Raw genomic sequence first — 22379 nt, forward strand, 5'->3', positions numbered from 1 at the left:
AACCCGGCGAACTAGTCCTGGGGTGTTCCTCCGCCATGGGGAAGAAAAACAGAAGAGCTTCCCAGAACAATCAGGCCCATAAAACGTGAAATAGGGAGAAGACGTCGCCAGTCATTACCCAAAGGATCAAACTAGACAGACAGCCAATCGAAGGTATTTCAGGGTGGGACAGAGCTCTCCCCAAATCTGGCAGATAATTGTCAACCTGCTTTTTACTTTGTGTGATTGTGTTAGACTTCATCGTACTGCGAAATCTCGCCTGTGTTCAGACCTAAGTGCCACCGGAACGCTGTTCGACTGGTCACAGGAGGTTCGTTAGGAGGAAGAGCGTGGCTTTGCAGGGACTGGATGTGTGGCTGTTCCGTGGAATCTTTTCTCTTGTCACCACAAATGTGGCGTGAAGGCCATTGAAAGCACTAGGGTAGAGCATTTCGAGCCCTGCAAGCCTCCTCCCGCCCCGTCTCCCCAAGACATAATGTTTCAGTGGTAGCCTGTCTCACTGACAGGTGCTAAGCTTGTATTTCTATCATGGCAATGGCTTCATTTCTCCACGAATCGTTTAGATTAAATATCACCACAGCCCGAGTTCTCTTTCGTGGCCAACTTTTTACCGTATTTACTGCACCATCAAAACAACCAGGGTTTGTTCATTAATTGTTGTTCTGAGAATGGCTACTGGGACAAAGGGCTCGCACAAATTGGAAGAGTATGGCCTTTTTGTTCAGTAATGTATTCCCCGTCCTCACAAAACCTACATACATGTTTACGAGTATGTACGTACACACACACACACACACACACACACACAGGCTTGGGTGCCCACCTTTATACCATAGGCACGGCACTGTCCTAACATGGGATTGGAGGGGCGGACAGACCCCCTTTGTGCTGGGGACCAGGGCATGTGCCGTTTATTAATTTGGGGAGGGGGGCAAGGAACATAAAAATTTGTCTAATGTTTCACTACCTTCTAGATAAATCAGTATTGTGCTCGCAGCACTGCTTCTAATATTCTTTCCTCTTGTTCTTAACTTCGAGCCCTCAGGTCAATCTACTACATTTGAAGCATCTTAAAAAGCTGCCACTCTGGGGGAATGTGTCTGAGAGCCTCTCCCTTCTTCGTGTGCCCCATCCCACACATACACACATATGCACACTCTGCACCTGGTAGTGTGTTGCTCTATACCTGAAAAAATTACGCCCTTCTTATTCTAAATGACAGAGTATTTTTCAAAAAGCTCGAGTGACAAAAGTTGGTGTGATGTTTACCTGCGCGGATTTGTACAGTTCTTGGTCATCGTTAAAAATGCCCTTCCTGGGGCGCCTGGGTGGCTCAGTCGGTTGAGCGGCCGACTTCGGCTCAGGTCATGATCTCGCGGTCCGTGGGTTCGAGCCCCGCGTCGGGCTCTGTGCGGATAGCTGGGAGCCTGGAGCCTGTTTCAGATTCTGTGTCTCCCTCTCTCCGACCCTCCCCCGTTCATGCTCTGTCTCTCTCTGTCTCAAAAATAAATAAGCGTTAAAAAAAAAAATGCCCTTCCTGAGTATTTAGCATGTACTCCATTCTGTAGGAGAAAGAGAAACATGGTTTTCGGCTTCAAAGAACTTAACGCACCAGGCTGGTGGTCAGCAAATTAGATTTCGTTTTCACTGATCACTGTTTGGTTTTGGTCAGGTACTGAAAAATCTAGATCTCAACATCTATACAAATGGGGGAGGAGGCAGAAATTGAACAAGGTCAAGGGTCCTAAATTCAAACACCTACCGGTGCCAGACAGGTACCAGAATCAGGTGGTTCAGCTGGGGACTCGGGCCCATAGGAGAACACCACCTCGGAGTCTTTTGCAGCTCAGACCCTCAACTGTTTCAGGCAGAACGTCGAGTATACAGACTTTCACGAGAAGTCGTTTGACTTCTTTAAACAGAGTATGGGTCAACATCGCGCTCGCCAACAAAACATTCCTGGCAAACCAGCTCGGAGCTTCTGGACCACAGGCACTCCCGGGTCCTTCTTCCTTATGTTGCATGATGTTTGGAGGCACCAATACTCGCATGCGAGCCCAGTATTCAGAAAGGCGTATGGACCCCAGGAGACAGGGTCACCGAATCCCTCAGGCCATCAAATGATTAGAAATTGTGTGCACCACTCATCACTGTGTCAGGAGGTCCAAGGGTTACTCATGAAAACCCAAATGGGACTGCTGACTTTTGAGAAGGAGGAGGAGCTTAGAAAGAACACGAAAGGAAGCAAAACTCCATTTTTAACTGTGAAAAGCCCTTCTGATCTATGGTATGTGTAACGAGGAGGAAGTGGAAAGGTTCCGTATAATCCACCACCTGACTCCAGAGGCTGAGGAGAACCCCCCATTAGCTGTTAGAAATAACAGCACAGGGGCGCCTGGGTGGCGCAGTCGGTTGAGCGTCCGACTTCAGCCAGGTCACGATCTCGCGGTCCGTGAGTTCGAGCCCCGCGTCAGGCTCTGGGCTGACGGCTCCGAGCCTGGAGCCTGTTTCCGATTCTGTGTCTCCCTCTCTCTCTGCCCCTCCCCCGTTCATGCTCTGTCTCTCTCTGTCCCAAAAATAAATAATCGTTGAAAAAAAAAAATTAAAAAAAAGAAATAACAGCACAGAAGTACAGAGGAAGGAACCATCAAAGCATACCTAGTAGTCCACAGAAGATCTCAAGTAACACAGAAGAGAAAATGTGTAGCAGTGAATAAAGCACCAAGCGCGGCAAAATGCTCAGATCAAGGGAACTGTTTTCGAAGACAACTATTTCCAAAACCTAGGAAGTTTGAAAAAGATAGAAGAACAGGCAAACAATCCCCAAAATCTAGGAGGAAGCGTGGATTCTCCGGTTGGTGCCTCCTGATTAATGAGTAAAAAGTGATCCAGTTGCTAGAGCAACTTGAAGATACACAAAAGAAAACATCGCCTCTTTAAAATACGGCCCGATGATGAATCGGCAGAGTCTTTAAAAATATCTTTTTTTAAATGTGAGAGGTTCTTTGTCCACCCCGCTCCCCCACCCCCGGAAAAGCGTATCACAGAGGGGTGGCTCTTTGTTTGTTTCCCCAGATATAACAGGACTTTTTACGCAAGCCTCAGTTTGCTTACACAAAACCAGCAATTTGGGCAAAAAGCAATGGCCAGAAAATATGTCTGTTGGAGAATAAATTGTTTTTCAGCAGTTTTGTTTCTGTTCAGGCAGCAAGGGAGACAAATGTATGTCGTCTTCGTTTTCTTGTTTCTAACGACGTGTTTAGTAGGGAGGTTCCTTGGATGCTGAGAATCTGAAATGCACCTAAGCGGAGTCAGGAAATGAAAGGTCAGGCTTTCTGTAACCTTTGCTTGTTGTCTAAATGGAGAAGTAATAAAAAATATGACTTCGATGGGACTGCACTCCCCATCCCTTGGCCTTCTTCAGCTTGGCTCCTGCTGTCCCGGACACTTCTTTCAGAATCCAAAGGATTGTTCTGTTTTGCTTCAGGCAGTTCAACTTTGGCAGAATACCCTGAATAGATTGGAGATTCCAAGCAAGGTCTTGAAATGCAAGCTGTAATGATAAAATATCCTGGGGACCCCTTCCGTAGACAATGGAAGGCCCTGAATTGAATGATTTGGGTAAATCGTTGGTGCAAAGCCCAGCTACGTGTCCCGAGGCCCACGGCCTGTTCAGTCTTTAGCCGATGATGTGATGTGGGCTTTTGCCAACCAGTAGAGGGATAAATTGTCTTGAGTAGCATGGTAAGGCTGCATAAAGGGGTCTTTTAGAGTGGGTGCGTAAATATCTTTAAGCAAGGATATGTCGCCTTAAATAGAGGCAGCGTGGAGGAGATAGAGAAATCATTTGGAGTCCACAGGAACAGAAGTTTCCAAATTTGCATTTGTTCTGTATGACCGTGGACAAGTGACTGATGTTCCTTGGGGCTCAGCTTACTCATCCTTAACCTGAGGAAGTTGGACCACGTTCAATGCAGCAAACATAAGCTACATGTTGTCATCTCCCACCTGCGTCCTCCACGGCCCCGCCTCCTGAGTTATATGGCTCCGGATAGAGTACCACTCGGCTGCTTAAGCCAAAATTCTAGGAAACCCTCCATTTCTCCCTCTCTCTCTGGGCTCTGTTAAAAATAACTCTTTCCAAGATTCAGAACCAACTGAGCAAACAAGACTGGGGAAGGGGGGGGGGGGGTGGGGAGGGCGGGCAAACACAGAAAAAGATCAAAGTATCAACTTGAGTACTTATAAGGCTAAAATGGAGAATGTGAATTCGATCTATAAACAGTAAGCTTCCTAACACTCCCTGCCCTGCATTAAACTTGCCATCTCTCCCACGCAGAGTTCCTTCTCTCTAATTCTCGGAATCGTAGAAGACAAAGCATCCCTCCCGCCATTAAAAGGAAGCAGGTGAATAAGAAAGGATTAGTAGCTATCTTCTCAGTATTTTAAGGATCAAAGCAGAAACACAGGGGCAAATGATGTTTGTAAATACTTATTGTATCACTGCATTAGTTTCCTAACACCGCTGTAACAAAGAACCACAAAAAAGTGGCTTAAAAGAACAGAAATATTGGGGCGCCTGGGTGGCTCAGTCAGTTGAGCATCTGACTTTGGCTCAGGTCATGATTTCACGGTTCGTGGGTTCGAGTCCCGCGCTGGGCTCTGTGCTGACAGCTCAGAGCCTGGAGCCTGCCTCGGATTCTATGTCTCCCTCTCTCCCTGCCTCTCTCCCCTGCTCACACCCTGTCTCTCTCTCTCTCAAAAAGTGAATAAAAACATTAAACCTTTGTTTAAAAAGAACTATAGAAATTTACATTTAAAAAAAACCCAGAAATATATATATTTCTCAGTGTTCTGGAGGCCAGAAGTCCAAAATCAAGGAATCGGCAGGGTTGATTCCTTCTGGAGGCTCTGGGGGGAGGATCCTTCCTTGCCTCTCCCTAGCTTCATTGCCAACAATCCCTGCTGGCCCTTGGCTTGCAGCTGCAACTCATCAACCCGTGCCTCGATGGTCTCATCACCATCCTCCTTCTCTGTCTGCGTGTCTGTCTTCACGTGACCTTCTTATATGGACATCAGTCACTGGCCTTAGGCTCCACCCTAATCCAGTGGGACCTCATCTTGACTTCATTATACAAGCAAGGACCCTATTTCCAAGTAAGGTCGCGTTTGTGGGTACCAGAGATTAGGACTTGGACACATTGTTCTGAGGGACGTAACTCAACCCCCAACAGCCACCAGGTCATTTCCACCGGCCACATATCTTTTCATTCTGTCCACTTGGACCCAACTCCACTACTGTGCTTTAGTTTGGGCCACTAACATAGCTCACCTGGATAATGCAAACGTCTTCTACCGAGGTCCCCATTTCTAGTCCTTTGTTTCTTCTCTTTCACTCTTGAAATCCATTCCCTATGCCACAATAACCACGTCCTTTCTCAAATTTAAACCTGATCATTACACAACCACATACAAATCTAAAGTGGTTTCCCATGGCTCTGGACAAAGTCTGTCCTCCCAAAGCACGACAGAGAAGCTTCTTCACCACCCAGCCTCTTATCTCTTCCATCTTCCCTCCCATTTCGTCTTGCTTTCTCAAACCCCAACGTCCACTCATCACTTGCAAACTCTTTGCAATCCCTTTTGTCCTTTTCCCATTCTTTTATTTAAAATGTTGTGTGTTTTTAAGGTGAGAGCAACCATGCTATATAAGGGGAATCTCACGAGCCCTTTACTGGAGGAATCATCTCCATAGATTTAGCTCTCTCTGCCTTAAGGCCTTTCTACATGGAAATAATTCTGCCTTCTCTCCTTCAAACTCACTTTCCAGGCTCACTAAGCCTTCACTTCCTCAAGGAGCCATTCTGTGGCCACACTCCCCTTCCCTCAAACACACACCCTGGTTTAGGTATCACCCTTTTCTCTTCTTAATGAATTGTTCATCATCCCGTTAGTAACACTATGCAGCATTTGTGGCAACATCTTTTTCCTTGCTGCATTCCTCCCTACGCCCTGAGCTCCGTATTGTACCAGGAATTAGTTATCATTTTAGCCCTAGCAAATAGTAGGACTCAAAATATATTTGTGAAAGAAACCAATTCATGCTGGGCTTAACACGAGGCACTAGGGTTGCTGAGTAAGACATGGTTCCTGACTATGGCGGAGCATTCACGCTTCACCATACCCCAACTTGACCGTAACTGCAGCATCGGTTTACTTTACAAAGTTTCTTTACAAAAAGTTTACTTTACAAAGTTTACTGGAGGCTCAAACACACACACACACACACACACACACACACACACACACCAACAAACAAACCAAAAACCCCACTCATTGTTTCAGAAGAACTATAGGACTCAAAAGAAACAAGCAAAAAGGCTTCGTACTCTCACGACATCTGAGTGGGGCCAGAGCCTAACTTCCCTTCTGGTCCTTCGATTTTATGATTCCAGGTCTGTTGCCAGAATTTCCAAGAACTTTCTGCCACTGTTTTTAGTGTCCTTTTGAAACGACTGACGCTCTTTCATCCACCAAACTTCCAAGTCTTCTTCTCGAAGTATTTTCTGTCTTCTGACATAGTCTGTCTCTTTATCCTTCTCCGTAGACTAAGAGCTGTTTGGATTCTTGGTTATTCTGCAATTTCATGAGGATGACTCTTCTTGCAGACTAAAAAATAATAATGTACGTGTTTATGCTCATGTATGTTTAATATATGCTTACTAATATATATGTTTAGTTCTTGGCACTAATGATTGGTATCTTTTAATAAGTCTGGAAAATTCTCAGACATTTTATTTCTTTTACTGCTACCTCTTCCCCATGCTATTATTCCTTTTTGGAACTTTGACATTCTACCCTCCTTGGCTCTTAACTGCCCTTTCGTGTTTTTGACCTTTTTGTCCCTCTGAATTTTCTGTCTTTTCTTTGTATCTATCTTTGAGATTACTCATTCTCTTTCTGCTATGCCTAATCTATTGTTTAATATGTCCACTTAGTTTCAGTTTTGAATGTTTATGTCTTCCATTTATAGAAGTTATATTTGCTTCTTTTCCAAACTGGTTACTTTTCTATTTTTCAAGATGTTCTTTTATTTCTTTAAAAATACTGAACATTGGCTATTTTTATATTCTGTGTCAGATAATTTCAAGATCAGTGGTCTCTGCGGGTCTGATTCTGAGATCTGTTATTTCTGCCAACCTTCTCTCAGAGTGCCTGACTTCCTTCTTTTTATTTTTGTTTAACATTTATTTATTATTGAGAGAGAAAGAGAGAGACAGAGCACGAGTGGGGGAGGGGCAGACAGAGGGGGAGACACAGAATCTGAAGCTGTCAGCACAGAGCCTGATGTGGGGCTCGAACCCATGAATTGTGAGATCATGACCTGAGCCGAAGTCGGACGCTTAACAGACTTCCTTGTTTTTAAACTGTGACCGATTTCCTTGAAAATGTACCTGTGAGCATACTTTGAGATCTGGGCTACGGCTGCATTTCTCTAGAGAGGATTTGCATTTGTTTCTACCAATTGTCCTGGGATACTATCTACCTAGGACTGCTTTAAGTTGAATTTTTTATCTGGCAACTCTAACTGTAAGAAAAATGCCCCAAAATGTTCTATTCAAAAAGAGAGATAAAGGCTAATTAAGTGGGAAGAGAGGAAGAGAATCAGAACTCAGTTTCTTTCAGGCCCTAGGCTAATACTTCTGTGGTATGCTAGATTAGAGGCTTATCTCTTCTATATTTTGCCACATTGTGGTTTCTTCCCTAATTAGCTTGGCTAATTACTGTCTCCTCACCAAACTCCTTGAGGGTAGGGATTGCCTTTCTTGTCTGCATATACTTATAATAACTCAAGTGGTGTATTAACTATCACGCAGAATTGGTTAAGTATTTGCTTATTACTCCTACGCGCCCCCCCCCCCCCCGAATGTTCCTCCTTTCCATCCACCCGAGTACTCAAGCCAGCGCGAGGGAACCATCCTACTTCCTCACCTCCCACATCATGTCATCTGAGCTTCTCGATTTTATCTGCTTAGTTTCCCTCAAATCTGAGTTCTCTTCATTACTACAGCTGCAGACTGGCCAGTAAGATAACATTCTGTCTGATCCAGCCGATGACCCTGGCCTCATCTCCTGACCCTCTTCCCTTCTCTTCATCCACTGTAGCCCCACTGGCCTTCTCAATGTTTCTTGAACAGAGGGAGCTTTCTTAGCCTCTGAGTTCAGACCTCATCTCCTGGTCACAATCCTGATCTCCCCCCAAAGGCCGATTCCTAAGAGACTCTCTCCCCAACTAGCCTACCTAAATTAAGACCTCTTGTCTCCATTCTAATCTCATCACTCCCTGACCCTTTATCTGAATTTATGGACTTATTTTATATGTTTTTCTTCTTCATTCAACGCGTATTTCTGGAGCTTCTGCTATGTGCCAGGCAATATCCGTGGCACTGAGGTACAGGAAAAGCAAACCAAACCACCTGTCCTCATGGAGCTTGCATTTTAGTGGCTGTTTCGTGCACTTACTGAAGATTCACGTTTTATTTTACACTATAATAATTATCTAATTTTTCTTGTATTGTCTACTTTCCCTCTAAAACGTAAGCCCCAGGATGCATGAATGAGTGAATGAACACGCAGCCGTAGTGAGCGATCCTCACAGGCACGCAGCTGTGTATACTCATCTGTCATTTCCACCCCTAATTGGTTGAGAGAAGAATGGAAATCCAGAAACAGCTTGCCTATTCTGATAGTCCATTGTTGGAACCAGACGACTTGGTAAAGACTAGAGTCCAACAGAGAACGGAGCCCTCCTTTAGCCAACATTTGTAGACAACGATTTAGATTATTTATTCTGCTCTCTACTACCACGCCCCTCCAGGGGGTTGTGCCCCCTTGTCAGCTGCGCCATTTACATTATTGCCAATTCAAATATTTATTCATTATCCTTGGACGCCGGAGAGGACCAAACGGTTGAAAATCATCAACAGTCCCCCTAACCAAGCACTTTGTGTCCCAGCGCCATTGAACCTTCCAGAAAAAAATTCTGCTTTGGCAAAGCTGGTCAGAGCGTCCATTCTGTATGCGAGCGCTAATTGCTTGAAGTAATACTTCTTAGTGCCACTGGGGACTTAAATTTCCTTGTACTTTGCGGGCATATAAATCTCTTATCCGCTTCGTTATTTCTGAGTAAAATGAAGAATGCCAGTGACTCTCCTAACAGATTTGGACAGCACCATCCAGTTAGCATATATTTACTCCGAGAGAATATGTATTATTGACAACGCGCTTAATTATCTCCCCAAACAATTTAAGTAAGGGCTGCTCGCAATACTTGCGATACTGTCTCTCCCCTCAAAGGGAGCTGTGGTACCTCTCAGTAGGGGACGGGCATCCTGCAGTGCTCCCACAAGGCTTCAGGTGCTCACGAAGAGAACTGTTTAAGGATGCTTGGCCCAAGTGACGGCACCTCAGCCAGTGAGTAAGTCTGGAGGCGGAGCCGAGAACAACCCCACTTCCGAGTCACCGGCCTCCTTTACAGAATCCTATCAGGAAAACATTTTGTACGAAAAGTGAATTTGGAAAAAGGAATTCGGTTAAACATCGGCCACGGTTTTAAACAAACCCCGTGGAGTAGCAGTCTTGTCCTGGTGATGTAGAATCAAGAACTCCTGAGAAATGAGGTGGAGAGATGAAAAGCCAGACGCGTGAAGAAAGGGGACAGAAACTGAGGAGTGTGACCGAAAGACCAGCTCTCTTGAAAGAGAGGTCTGTGAGAGAAGACCGTTTTCCAAACACAAACGACTCCGGGGATTCATAACCTGGGCACGCGCTTTCTTTCCTTAACAGCCTGTTTTAAAATTAATTCCATAGCACACGTTTATTAAGAAAATATGGAAACATACACATAAATAACATCAGAGATAGCTACTAATAATAGTTGAGCTTTCCTTCTGATTTTTTTTTTAAATTTTTTTTTCAACGTTTTTTATTTATTTTTGGGACAGAGAGAGACAGAGCATGAACAGGGGAGGGGCAGAGAGAGAGGGAGACACAGAATCGGAAACAGGCTCCAGGCTCCGGGCCATCAGCCCAGAGCCCGACGCGGGGCTCGAACTCACGGACCGCGAGATCGTGACCTGGCTGAAGTCGGACGCTTAACCGACTGCGCCACCCAGGCGCCCCATCCTTCTGATTTTTGATAAAGTCATATCTATACATATAGGCAGATATGCATATATATTACAGACATATCTAGATATGGATTGCTGTCCTTATTCACAGAGCCTGTCACGTCATTAAAGATTTTTTTTAAGTTTATTTATTTTTGAGAGAGAAAGCAGGAGCAGGGGAGGGGCGGAGAGAGAGGGAAACAGAGGATCCGAAGCAGCTCTGCTCTGACAGCACAGAGCCCGATGCAGGGCTTGAACCCACGAACCGTGAGATCATGACCCGAGCTAAAGTCAGACACTCAACTGAGTGAGCCACCCAGGCGCCCCATTAAATATTTTTGAGAAACAAAATTTTAATGTATACATGTACCACACTTTTTAAATCCAGTCTCAGCAGATAAATTTTTATGCTGTCTTTCACGGGCACGTAAACATTGGTTATTTTAATCTAGAAAGTTTTTTTCTGGGGAACACATTTATGCACCAGAGCTACAGAATGTGATGGAAAGGCGAGAAAAGTAGACTCCAGTCATATCATTCAAACACTTTCATTTCTATCTATATTTTAAACTTATCTCCCAACCCCAAAACGCTAGGTAAACAAGTTCATTAGAATCATGGGGTCTGTCTACAAAATATGGAAGGGCTAGAAGCCAAGTGCAGGAAGTCCGTATATACGTGCAGATGTGTGAGCCCATCAGAGAACCACCCCTTCCGGGTATAACTTTACGGAATCAAATGTAAAACATATTTTTGGAAAGTTGGTATAGGAATGTATTAGCTCAGATGTGGCATTCTGTTAAGTGTGGCCTGAGTCACTTGTCCCCAAGGAGAAATATGCAAGACAATCCACTGGCCTACAGTAAAACATAGATCTTGTATTTCTAATCATTTTGTTATTAAATTTTCTATGTTAGCGTACCTTCTTCAAGATGGAAAGCATTCATGCACTAGAACGTATAAATAATTCACACACACACACACACACACACACACACACACACGCATTGGGGGAGGCACTGGGGAGGTGAACAGAGCCCCAAGTTTGGTCGAGCCTAGAATACAGGTGAGTGGAACTGGGAAGGTAATTGAGCCAAAAGGTTGAAATCATCTGGGAAAAGCAAGCATACAGGGTAGGTTCAATTGCAATAAGGTGGGTGCTGCCTTATGGACATCTACAGAGGTGGCCTAAGAGGTCAAAGCAAAAGGAGCCTTATGAGTCTAGGATACCTGAGGAGGGATGGGAGCAGATGAGAACCTAGGAGCTTCCCAAGAGCACAAGTTTCACATGCCCATTACTCTATCATCCTAGGCAGTAGCTAGGAGGGTCTGTGTAGGAAACGACTCTAGAACAGATCAGTTTCAATAGGCCGTGTAGAGGAAGGCCTGGGCTACCACGAGGTATGGATGAAAGTCCTAGAAGCCTGCAAGTGAATCCTGAGAGAAAGACCATCCTGACGTTAACTGCAAAACCTCACAGTTTTGCAGAGAGGCAATTCTGCCTCAACAATGTACCTGATGCATGGCTAACTGTGGCATACCTAGATGTTATATGCTAAAGGGCTGCTCTCTGAAAAACGACGGGTCGCTTGTCCCCTTCAAATGAAAAGTAATCCTACAAGAATTAATTTAGAAAAGGCAAATTCAAGTCATTTTGGCTTATATGTATCTTTAATTATAGGACTCCGTTTATGTAACCCATAAAAAATTCCCTTCCTCTCCCCGTTTTTAACATTCAGTTCCGTTTGAAGTTTAAAATATCTTTCCAATACATTTTGTAAGTGAGGTGTCCATAACTACTAACACGGCCCTGATCCATCCATATTCGATGGTGAGGGTATAGGTATTCCTGAGAACAAAATAACATGGCGGAGGATGGAAGTTAACCCCTGAAGGAGACGTTGACAGCAGCCGTCAATATCCCCACGAGAAGACTGAGTTTACATGAGACCCAGCACCGATGAAACTAAGGAAAACACGGAAGGTGACGCAGAGGATCACCCAGAACTCTCCAGACAGAGGGGACACTGTGGTCCTGCCCCCGCCCCCCAGCCCATAAAAAGGAGACCATAAAAATGGGTTTTCTCGAGAAAGGCAGGCTGTATCCCCAGCCTGACAAGGCTTCTGCTCACACATTCTCCTTGGTGGGGATGCGAGCAGCTGGAAGCCAGTAACTGTTTCTGAAGGCTTTTTTCCAAATGTGTGACACTCTCTCTGAATTCTGACTGAACGTGCCCCATTTCCACCCAGACTATGTTCTCGCAGCTCAAAAGTCTGACAATACCAAGGAATCAGAGCTAAGTAAACATCCTACTCTGGATACCACCTTCCGAGACAGTGCACAATTCTAGACTGTTTAGACTTTTCCGCCCCCACCCCCCCCCCCATACACACGCATGCATACAACACGCGAAGCCAGGAAAATTCATCTTTGTCTTTAAGCCAACCCTCCTCACCATCCAAATGCCAACTTGACTTAGAGTCAACTTCTAGGTTTGGGATTGTTACCTTTCCTTAATCCCATAACAGCTGCCTCTCAGTGGTCAAGCTAAATCCATTTAGTTTATGTCTGACTTGTGGATCTTCAGGGGTGGAAAATTTTTTTTTTTTTAATAATCCTTATTCTTCAGAATAACCGGTAATAATGAGAAAGACTAATGGGCATTCATAAGCTGTTATAAGACATACTTCCTATTCTATGCATTATTCATTTATGCAAACTACTGTGAAGGTACCACATTCACTGTGCATCTGGGCTGGAAAGGTCCCTGGACCCAAGATTACATTGGTATGCACATTTCTGAGGCTTGGTTCTGTTTAACATTTTCATCAGTGACCTGCTTAAAGGAGCAGAGAGCAAACTCATTAAATTCCTAGATGGGAGGGATGGCCAGAACATGAGAGAACAGGATTAGAATTTCCCCAGCCCTTGCCAAATTAGCAAAACTGTCAGAGTCAAATATGTTCATCGGGGACAGGCAGGAGAAAGTAAGCTGCCCAACTGTGAGCTGAGAAGTAGCAGCTTATTTAGCACCAGAACTGAAAAGAATACAGATGCAAACATAGATCCGTAGCAGGAAACAAACTTACCCAGGGGAGCCACTGGTGTTCGCTGGGGCCCTCCCACCCCCTTCAAAGGGTTTCAGATCCCCAAACAATGGATTGCGGAAAGCATGAAGCCCCCCTCCCCACCGGCAAGAATTCTAAGAATTTCAGTGAGCTTTGCTTTGTCGGGGCACCTCTGAGATTCCTTATGTCCCTTAATTAGCCTGGTTTATGGTTCATTTCACTGCCCTGCCCGGGTTGCCCTATAACAGACCATGTCTCTGTATAACGGAGGGGAAAAACAAACCCATTTCCTCACCGAGAGCAAATCCCAGCCTCCTGCCGAAGGGTCTGGCTATGTCCTCGGCTGTCTTGACTCTTGTTCAATCCTTCCTTATGGAAGGGACGTGGCTGAATTCGGCCCCAGAGTGGGCCACAGATTGCCAACCCCTGCTAGACTCAGCATCAGAATTTTTGACTTTTGGAGGGTCTCTGCTGCCATCTTTTCCAACGAGGTCATTTCACACCTGCGGAAATCAGAGCGCAGAGAGGAGAGCGACGTTTATGCACGTTCACAACGCAGGGAAGCCAGGGTTAAAACTTCGAACTAGAAACAGATAGCCCAGTTCCCAGGCCGGTACCCTGTCCCCTGCATCATCACTAGGCTATTCCCACCTTCCAATCCCTGGTGAAGGGGCAGAGCCTCTGACAGAAATTTTGCCACAACAGGGGCCCCCGGGCGGCTCAGTCAGTTGGGCGTCCGACTCTTGGTTTCAGCACAGGTCATGATCTCACGGTTCGTGAGTTCGAGGCCTGTATCGGGTTCTGCTCTGACAGTGCGGGGCCTGCTTGGGATTCTCTCTCTCTCTCTCTCTCTCTCTCTCTCTCTCTCTGCCCCTCCCATGCTCGCTCGCAGACGCTCTCTCTCTCAAAATAAATAAATGAAATTTTAAAAAAGAAAGTTTTCCACGATAACTCTTGGTGCAATGCATTAGACATATAGTGTGTAATATACAGTAGTATTGTCTTGAAACATCCCTGGGAGGATTCAAGGGGAACGCTTGGCTATAGATTCAAGCAAGGCCCTACCACCAAGAGGCAGACTTTGTGAACACCGAAATAGAGCCTGGAGTACATTAGGAAGGAGAGCCGTGCACAAAGTTCAAAGGACATAGTTTTGTTTAAGATCCAATTAAAGGTGACATATAATCTTCACGTACCGAAAGGAATCTTCTGAAAAGGAGCAATTGTTTTCCACCTCCAACTAGAAGGAAAAAGAGCAGAACCTAGGTGTCACGGGAACCTGTTGGTCACAGGCATGGCGGGCCAGCGGAAATCACAGAACACCCTTCATGACGGGATCTGGGAATTGGCGTCTTTCCGGGAGGGTTAAGAGGAAGGGAGACAGACTGACTTAGTGACTCTCAAAGTCCTTTCTCTCTCATTAAGTCCCCTGAAAGCTGTAGGAGAGGGTCCCTTCTCGGAGCCAACAGGAACACACGGAATCATTGTACCTAACGAGAACACGACAGTTTCAAGAGGGTCGTGAAGTGCGGAACACAAAGTGGATACTGTATTGGAAAAAAAAATAATTGTTCAGATTTCAAAGGAGTCTCCCAGATGACGCTCCCGACACTGGCAGGCATTTGGGGTAACTCATGGAAAACCTATCATTCGAGGGATGGAACCTCGCGGCCCCTTCCAAACGTGCGCGTGTGGACACGCTTGAGGCCCTCCCCTCGGTAGAGGCCAGGGGGTGCTTAATGGAGACGGGTCTTAATCTGCACTTTGAAAACCTAGCAGCTTGGGACTACACTTCCTTGCAAAGCAGGGCCAGCTATTTATAAAATTTTTTTTTTTTCAACGTTTATTTATTTTTGGGACAGAGAGAGACAGAGCATGAACGGGGGAGGGACAGAGAGAGAGGGAGACACAGAATCGGAAACAGGCTCCAGGCTCTGAGCCATCAGCCCAGAGCCCGACGCGGGGCTCGAACTCACGGACCGCGAGATCGTGACCTGGCTGAAGTCGGACGCTTAACCGACTGCGCCACCCAGGCGCCCCCAAATGATGGACTCTTGATAATTATGATGTCTCACTATTCTCATTGTCTTCCAGGTGATCCAGGAACCTGTGCTTCATGCGGTATGGGGTATTACATGTGAGTCCGGCTGTTCTCTTCTGTTTTCATGGCACTAACTTTTCTGCAGTTTAAGCATTACTGACTTAATCCTAAATCCAGTGATTAAAGCAGAGAGGCCCTGCGGCCTGAAGCAACTCTGCCCCGTCAGGCTATTAATGAACGATTCTTGGATTTAGCAATAAGAGCCCAGCTGTTTTCTTGACTCAAAAGGACGCCCTCTTTTTCTTGGTCCTGGAAGTCACCCAACCTGACACTGGTGTCTAGGAATCTTGCCATGGGTTACCAGGATTCAGACCTTGCTGTTCACGGACAAACCTTAATAATAGACCTGACCCCCAAGCAAGCTATTCCCAAATGTCTGCACGGGGACCTTGTGCTTAACGAGAGTCAGGAAGTCCGGGAAGAAGCCAGGTACGTGGGTAGCTCTTAGCCATTTTCTGGGTAACGAGAGACACAAGACCACCAGATTAAATGCAACACAGATTAACAACCACTCCCAAAGTTCTCCAATTCAAACCTACAAATCAAAGATGGCATGTCTCAACGTCACCTTCCATTCCTATTCTAGTCTGCCTCCCAGGGCACACGGGCGCCTGTCTTGGAAGAAAAGCTAAGAAGGCAGAGGAGAAGGAAAGGAAGGCCTGGATCATGTATAAGATGCCTGGTTCCTTCCTGTCATGCTAAGAACTGGGGGGGGGGGGGGGGGGGGTTGTGAGAAATTCCCACCCAGTTCTTCTCTTCACCTTTCCGTGAATGTTGCCAGGGACATGGGATTGACGTTATTCTCCAGAAGAGAAAACTGAATCTCCGAGAGGCTCTCGGTTCCCTCATGTGGCCCCACAAGCCAGTTGGGGGGGGGGGGGTGGGTCCGGGTTTGGGTCACCTCGACTTTAGTGGGCTGGTTCCTCCCATCACCACGCTGCCTTTTGCCTGCATCACATTCGAGAGGCCCGAGGTGTGGTACTGGGTGAGAAGATGCTGAAAGGGGTGCGGCGCTTGGGAGGGAAAGGGGAACCCGACAAGCTGAAACCCAGCAAAAATAATCAGTCCGCCTTGTCATTACCTAATCTGATGACAGTAAATGAGCAGAAAGCAATCTGTCAGCACATTCACGGTTGGCCTTTACCCAGCACGTGGCCCGCCACACACCGCCTCAGGCAGAGACGAACAGCAGAGATGCAAGCACTCCTTGGTGAGGTCACATGGTTGGGAGCCCAGAATGTTCCTTGAAGAACCAAAGAAGGAGAACTTAAGACTCTCAGATAGTGGCCGCGCAGAAGCGGGCGTTCCCACTTTGTTCTTCTTTGTTCCTTTTCTCTGCATCCCTCCGGCTTAACTGCACCCTTCCTCGTGTTGACACGGGAGCACACGCCTTGACCTCCTCTGTCACCTGACAGCATTCTGGTCATCCTCGGGGCCAGCCCTGCCAGGCGCTCCAGCTCACTGCTGGCCAACAACGAGAAGGCTTCGTAACCTCCTTTGAGAAACAAATACACCACAAGAAAACGCCCCGTATCACTGAGAGTGAAACGTGAGGTGTTTCTTTCAAGAAACACACGTTTATAACCCTTTAGAATGGTTAGGAACTGGGTATAATGAGTGACACCCTGTATGATTGACGTTATTAATGAAGAGATGCAAAGCTTTCCTCTGGTATCTTGTCAATGCTGTGAAGTTCATCAACGGGCAAAGGCCAACTTGATTCTGCTCCCCCTTCAGATGACCCTGTAATTCAGTGGAGTCTGAAATACAACATTCTACTGTAGCATGAGAACGGACACCAGGCATAACAATATAAATACATGACAGCTAAGACACTTCACCCTTACTAATCTCGTGGCAGACATTTTGGTAAGCCACTTGAACTCTACACTGAGCTGTTTCCAAACGTCTGCCTGGAGACCTTATCCTTGACAGAAGTCAGAAAGTCCAGAATGAAGCCAGTTACTTTTTATTAGTTCTTAATCATCCTCTGGGTAACACGAGACACAGACCACCAAGTTCAATGAAACGCAGATTACAACCACTCCCAAAGTTCTCCAATTCAAATCTGTACGTCTAAGATGGTATGTCTCGGGGCGCCTGGGTGGCTCGGTCGGTTGGGCGTCCGACTTCGGCTCAGGTCATGATCTCGCGGTCCGTGAGTTCGAGCCCCGCGTCGGGCTCTATGCTCACAGCTCGGAGCCTGGAGCCTGCTTCAAATTCTGTTGTCTCCCTCTTTCTCTGTCCCTCCCCAACTTGCGCTCTGCCTCCCTCTCTGAAAAATACATTAACATTAAAAGAATTCAAAATAAATAAATACACGAGTCGTCAATGCATAATCAGTAGCCCAGAAATACATCTCGGTGCTGCTTTCCTTTGCCCCAGCCTCTTCACAGCTGCCTTCACGAAGGGTCCTTAGGGTCCAGATCAACCTTGTTTGTTGAGCACATAGACCAAGAGAAGGTTTTTGCCCTTGAAACCCACATATCTATACCTATTAAAACACGATGAGCGTACATATGTGAGGACATTGAATTCTGGTGGTTAAGAGAAATACGCCAACGTAGCTCACGGAAGAAACCCCATCTCCTCCCCGTAGGTTTCAGCACCACTGTCATAAAACGTGTCCCGAGAGGACCTACGGCGAAGGATCTGAATGTAAACCGTGTGACACGAACTGCAGCAACTGTGACCAGCATGAGTGCTACTCGTGTGAAGAGGGCTTCTTTCTCCTGGGTAAGTGTGACAACGGCAGGGTGCAGAGGAAGAACAAAGGCTCCGGGGCCTCACCCGGAAAGGAGAGCACCCGCCTGATCGGTCTGGGTCTTGCGCCTCTCGTCCGGGGACGGACTGTAATTTGGTTTCAGAATAAGCATTAGCCCAGACTACTTCTTTCTGCTTCTATTACTGTAGCGGAGTTCCTATTTCACTAATTAATTGCAAACATCTCCGAGCTGATGGAAACGAGAGTGAAGGGGGCGGGGGGGGGGGGGGGGGGGCAGGAACACCGAAGATAAAGGCCTTGAGAGGAGTCACCTGAAATATCCAGAACCATGACTCTTCCTAAGCACTGTAACAGGTAAACAAGATCCTCTGGTCAGTTCTGGATGGTTAGGAAAGAAATACACTACGAGTCTTGCAGTCCAAGAACTAATGGTCCAGTGCTCTCGAATGTTTGTGGGAGAGAGAGAGAGGGGCAGACAGCCCACCCAGATCTCCAGTGGTTCTATATGGACACTATTTTATTTATTCAGGGCCCTGAGAATTGGCTAGGCTCTTAACCCCTTGAGCTAATAACCAATTTAAATTCCCCGCTAAAGGCGGACTTTAAATGTTGGATTTAAGACCCGTTCCTTGGTTGAAATAAGCTTACGCCAGCTTGGTTTCTTAAAAAAAACGAACTCAAAAATAAATACACATTAAAAAAACTAAAAAAAAAAAAAAAAAAACACAAAAGTTTAAAAGAAAAAGGTGGGGCGCCTGGGTGGCTCAGTGAAGCATCCGACTTCGGCTCAGGTCATAATCTCGCAGTTGGTGAGTTCGAGCCCCGCGTCGGGCTCTGTGCTGACAGCTCGGAGCCTGGAGCCTGCTTCGGATTCTGGGTCTCCCTCTCTCTCTGCCCCTCCTCCGCTCATGTCATCTCTGTCTCTGTCTCTCTCTCTCTTTCAAAACTAAACAAGCATTTAAAAAAATTTTTTTAAAGAAGTTTACATGGGGCGCCTGGGTGGCGCAGTCGGTTAAGCCTCCGACTTCAGCCAGGTCACGATCTCGCGGTCCGTGAGTTCGAGCCCCGCGTCGGGCTCTGGGCTGATGGCTCGGAGCCTGGAGCCTGTTTCCGATTCTGTGTCTCCCTCTCTCTCTGCCCCTCGCCCGTTCATGCTCTGTCTCTCTCTGTCCCAAAAATAAATAAACTTTAAAAAAAAAAAAAAAAAAGAAGTTTACAAACAAACTCCAACAAAAGTGTTCCCGAGACGCCCCTCGGCCTGTTTGGAACTTGGCCTTGCACAGCGCACCAAGCCAAGCCAGCCAGGGACCCACCTTCAGCCTCCCTCTCTGCGTTCTCACGTAGGCGGCACGTGTGTGCGCAAATGTGACCCCGGCTTCTACGGCGACCCGGAGACGGGAGAATGTGAGCCCTGCCACCGGGCCTGTGAAACCTGCACTGGCTTTGGCCACCAGCAGTGTCGCACGTGCCGAGAAGGACTGCAGCTGCGGCAGGGGACGTGTGTGGGTCCCGCCCAGACCCCGGTGGAAGGCGAATTCTGGAACGGTATGTGCCTCCCGAGAGAGAAAGCAGGTGCCTGGCCGCCTTCTCCGCCTCCCTCCCTCTTTAACCCTCGCCTTTGGGATGTCCCAGAGATGCAGTCTGGGCAGGGAACAAAAGCTGGGAGTGGGCGTCTAGTCTGGGCCGCTCCCGCGGGCTCTGATGCTCCCGGCGGGGGGGGGGGGGGGGGGAGGGGAGGAGGCTGTGGTCGGTGGGCATCTGTCCTGGAGGGAAACCCAGAGGGCGGCTCACGGGTGGCGTGGCCACCGGGTTTCTATCCCCGCGGAGGGGACGTTGGAGCTCGTAAGAGAGTCGTGTAGGGCAATCGCCCAGCGACCACTGTCTCCAAGATTTCAGAGTGGCTTCTGTCACGTTCGTGTATCTCCTTGTCACGGTAAAGGGCAACGGCCGGTAAGGGTGGGCGTCTTCGGTTGGACAAGGAAGAACCTCTCGCAAGTACCAGAGCTAAAGCTGGGTCAGCTGATCCTTCCGGCCGCTTGATCAGAACTTACCATCATTCAAGCTTGCCTTTTCAAAGCCCCCCCGCCCCCTGCTCCGGTTGCAGATGGGGAAAGTGGGCATCTTGATGGGGGCAGGAGGAAAGATGCGGGAGCTTATGATCCAACAGCAGAGGCCTGTGTGTGTTCATTCCTACCCGCGTCCTCAGAACTGGCCTCCTCACCCTGGAGCCTCCGCCACGGGCTTCCCTGCAAGGTAGCTGCAAACTTCGATGACCTCTCGGTGTCTGTGGTGGTTAAAAAACAAAGCCCTCATCCTGCTGGGAAAAAAAAAAAAATCTGACTCACATTCTGTGCAGAGACGCTCTCCGTTTGATTTCAAGGCGAGGATTTGTTGAAAAGGTCATTTCGGTGCAGAAGCCATGGGGGCCGAAGGGAGGTCCGCCGAGGATGAGTCTTCTAAGGGCTGGGGAGAGGGATCGATCCGGGGCCGGAGAAAGGCTCTTGCTGGGTTCCAGAGGAGGGACATCCAGGGCCACTGTCTACCACGACAGTGTCACCAATGTGACTTAAAGGAAAAGCAGCCCGGAGATCATCACAAACCCAGCAGCCAAAGGCCCCAGAGAACACGGGCCAATTTCAGAGACGTAGCCGGGAAGAAAATCATTCAATCCAGATTGGGATATCTTCCGTGAATTATAGCTGGACCAAAAACGCTGAAAACGAGTTTGTCTGGCATTCAGGCATTTAAGAGGCAGCGCGAGCCAAGAGGAAAATAGTCTGGTGCTGTGTTTCTAGCTCAGAACATCTGTATTTTATCTGGCATCCAGATGATGAAAAGGTCCAGGGAGCCAAGAGTCAGAGCAGACTTGATTCCCCAAATGATTACATGTCCCTTTCAACCGGACTACGCGCTTCGCAAGCAGAAATCAGGCCTGGACTGTTCCCCTCCGTCGGAGCACCACACCCACCCCTCTGCATTTTCTACTATCAAAAAGATAGTGTTTTTGAAGACAGGAAGGCATTAGTCCATTTGGGGAGTTAGCACTACTAAGGGATCGGGGAAGCAGATGAAAATGTTTCTCACGGCTGGACCAAAGCAGTAACGTCAATGGCATGGCTGCCCTTCTCTAGGGTCTAGGAAAGAAGACAGGCAGACTGTTAACAGAGGGGAAAGAAAGACGCGTCTTTTCGGAGCAAGGTGCGGCTGAAGCTCCGCTTCCCCAGCACGGTTTAGATCCCACTGGAGTGGACAGGAAGTGGGAAATGTACCCCATCGAGACCCGGGAGCCCTTGAGCCAATGCCAACAATCTTTCCCCCTGACTTCTAACTCTCAAAAAAAACAAAGTTGAGAGTGTAATCGGAGAGCAGAGGGTTCCAGAAAACAGCCACTAATTAGCCACACCTTTAAGATGATGCAAAGCAGATTGCAGTCATCCGGGGTCGACTCCTGAGGGAGCCCGGGCCAATTACAGATCGGCCGTAAAAGAATACAGCTGCCTAGGTGGTATCAGCCAGGTGCCGTCGCCGTTTGAAACACAGCTCGGATCCAGGCAGGGAAAGGAAAACGGGGCTAACGTGCCTTCACCCGCACGACTTCCGCGGCAACGGTGAGATCGCGTTTGCATCCAAAGACCACGACTGCCTGCGCTCTCTACGCCAGCACGTGTTGGAGAAGATCCCGTGCAATAAAAATCCAACCGGAGTTCACGGAACTCCTCTTTCAATAAGGTGGCCACTCACAACGCGAGTGGCCACGGTGGGAGGCCATCATTCTTTGTTCATGACGCAGCCGGTGGGAATACTTCCTACCCTAGGCCAAGGACGGAGATCTCCCCACACGCTGGACCGTGCCTGGCAAATCTTCCAGCCGAGACTAAGCAATGGCCAAAGATGGCCACTCAACTCTGTCCTTCCTGCCAAGAATCCCTCGCACAAAAGTAGAGATCGCCACCAGATCCCCCGTCCCAGTTACCGATGTATCGTGGAGACCGCTTAGTTCAGCGTCCCTACCACAGCAGCAGCAGAACCGACATTAAACGGGCTGCCGATGGCTTCACCAGTGACTCAGGCATCACAGACCTACCACTGGGGCAGACACTGAGGCGTGGCAGGCCCCGGCTTCGGTTGGTTTCCTGAAACCATTGTTGGGAATGGAAACAGCTTATTCTATTACTGCTAAATCATTCGGATTTTCTTAGGCGGTTTTCCCCCTGGGAGTGCCGGAAAGTCCTAAGAGTAATTCCTGCACATTTCCCCTACCCACCTAATTCCATCATCGATTAGAACCGTGTTTGTAGCAGGCTCTAATTACATC

At 47.5% G+C, this 22379-nt stretch overlaps 1 protein-coding gene across 1 annotated transcript in view; it reads left to right on the plus strand.

Annotated features, from left to right (window-relative positions):
- Positions 1-22379, plus strand: part of PCSK5 (proprotein convertase subtilisin/kexin type 5) — a 455082-nt gene that overhangs the window by 391037 nt on the left and 41666 nt on the right. The window contains exons 25-27 of the mRNA XM_047102277.1: positions 15333-15375; positions 17939-18075; positions 19409-19609. Of these exons, the coding sequence (XP_046958233.1) occupies positions 15333-15375; positions 17939-18075; positions 19409-19609 (381 nt within the window). The remainder of the gene's footprint in view (positions 1-15332; positions 15376-17938; positions 18076-19408; positions 19610-22379) is intronic.

This window comes from Lynx rufus, unplaced genomic scaffold (genome assembly GCF_022079265.1).
Source record: "Lynx rufus isolate CCGP_SWC_20201006 ecotype Redwood Valley unplaced genomic scaffold, mLynRuf1.p SCAF_10, whole genome shotgun sequence".
NCBI classification, from domain to species: domain Eukaryota; kingdom Metazoa; phylum Chordata; class Mammalia; order Carnivora; family Felidae; genus Lynx; species Lynx rufus.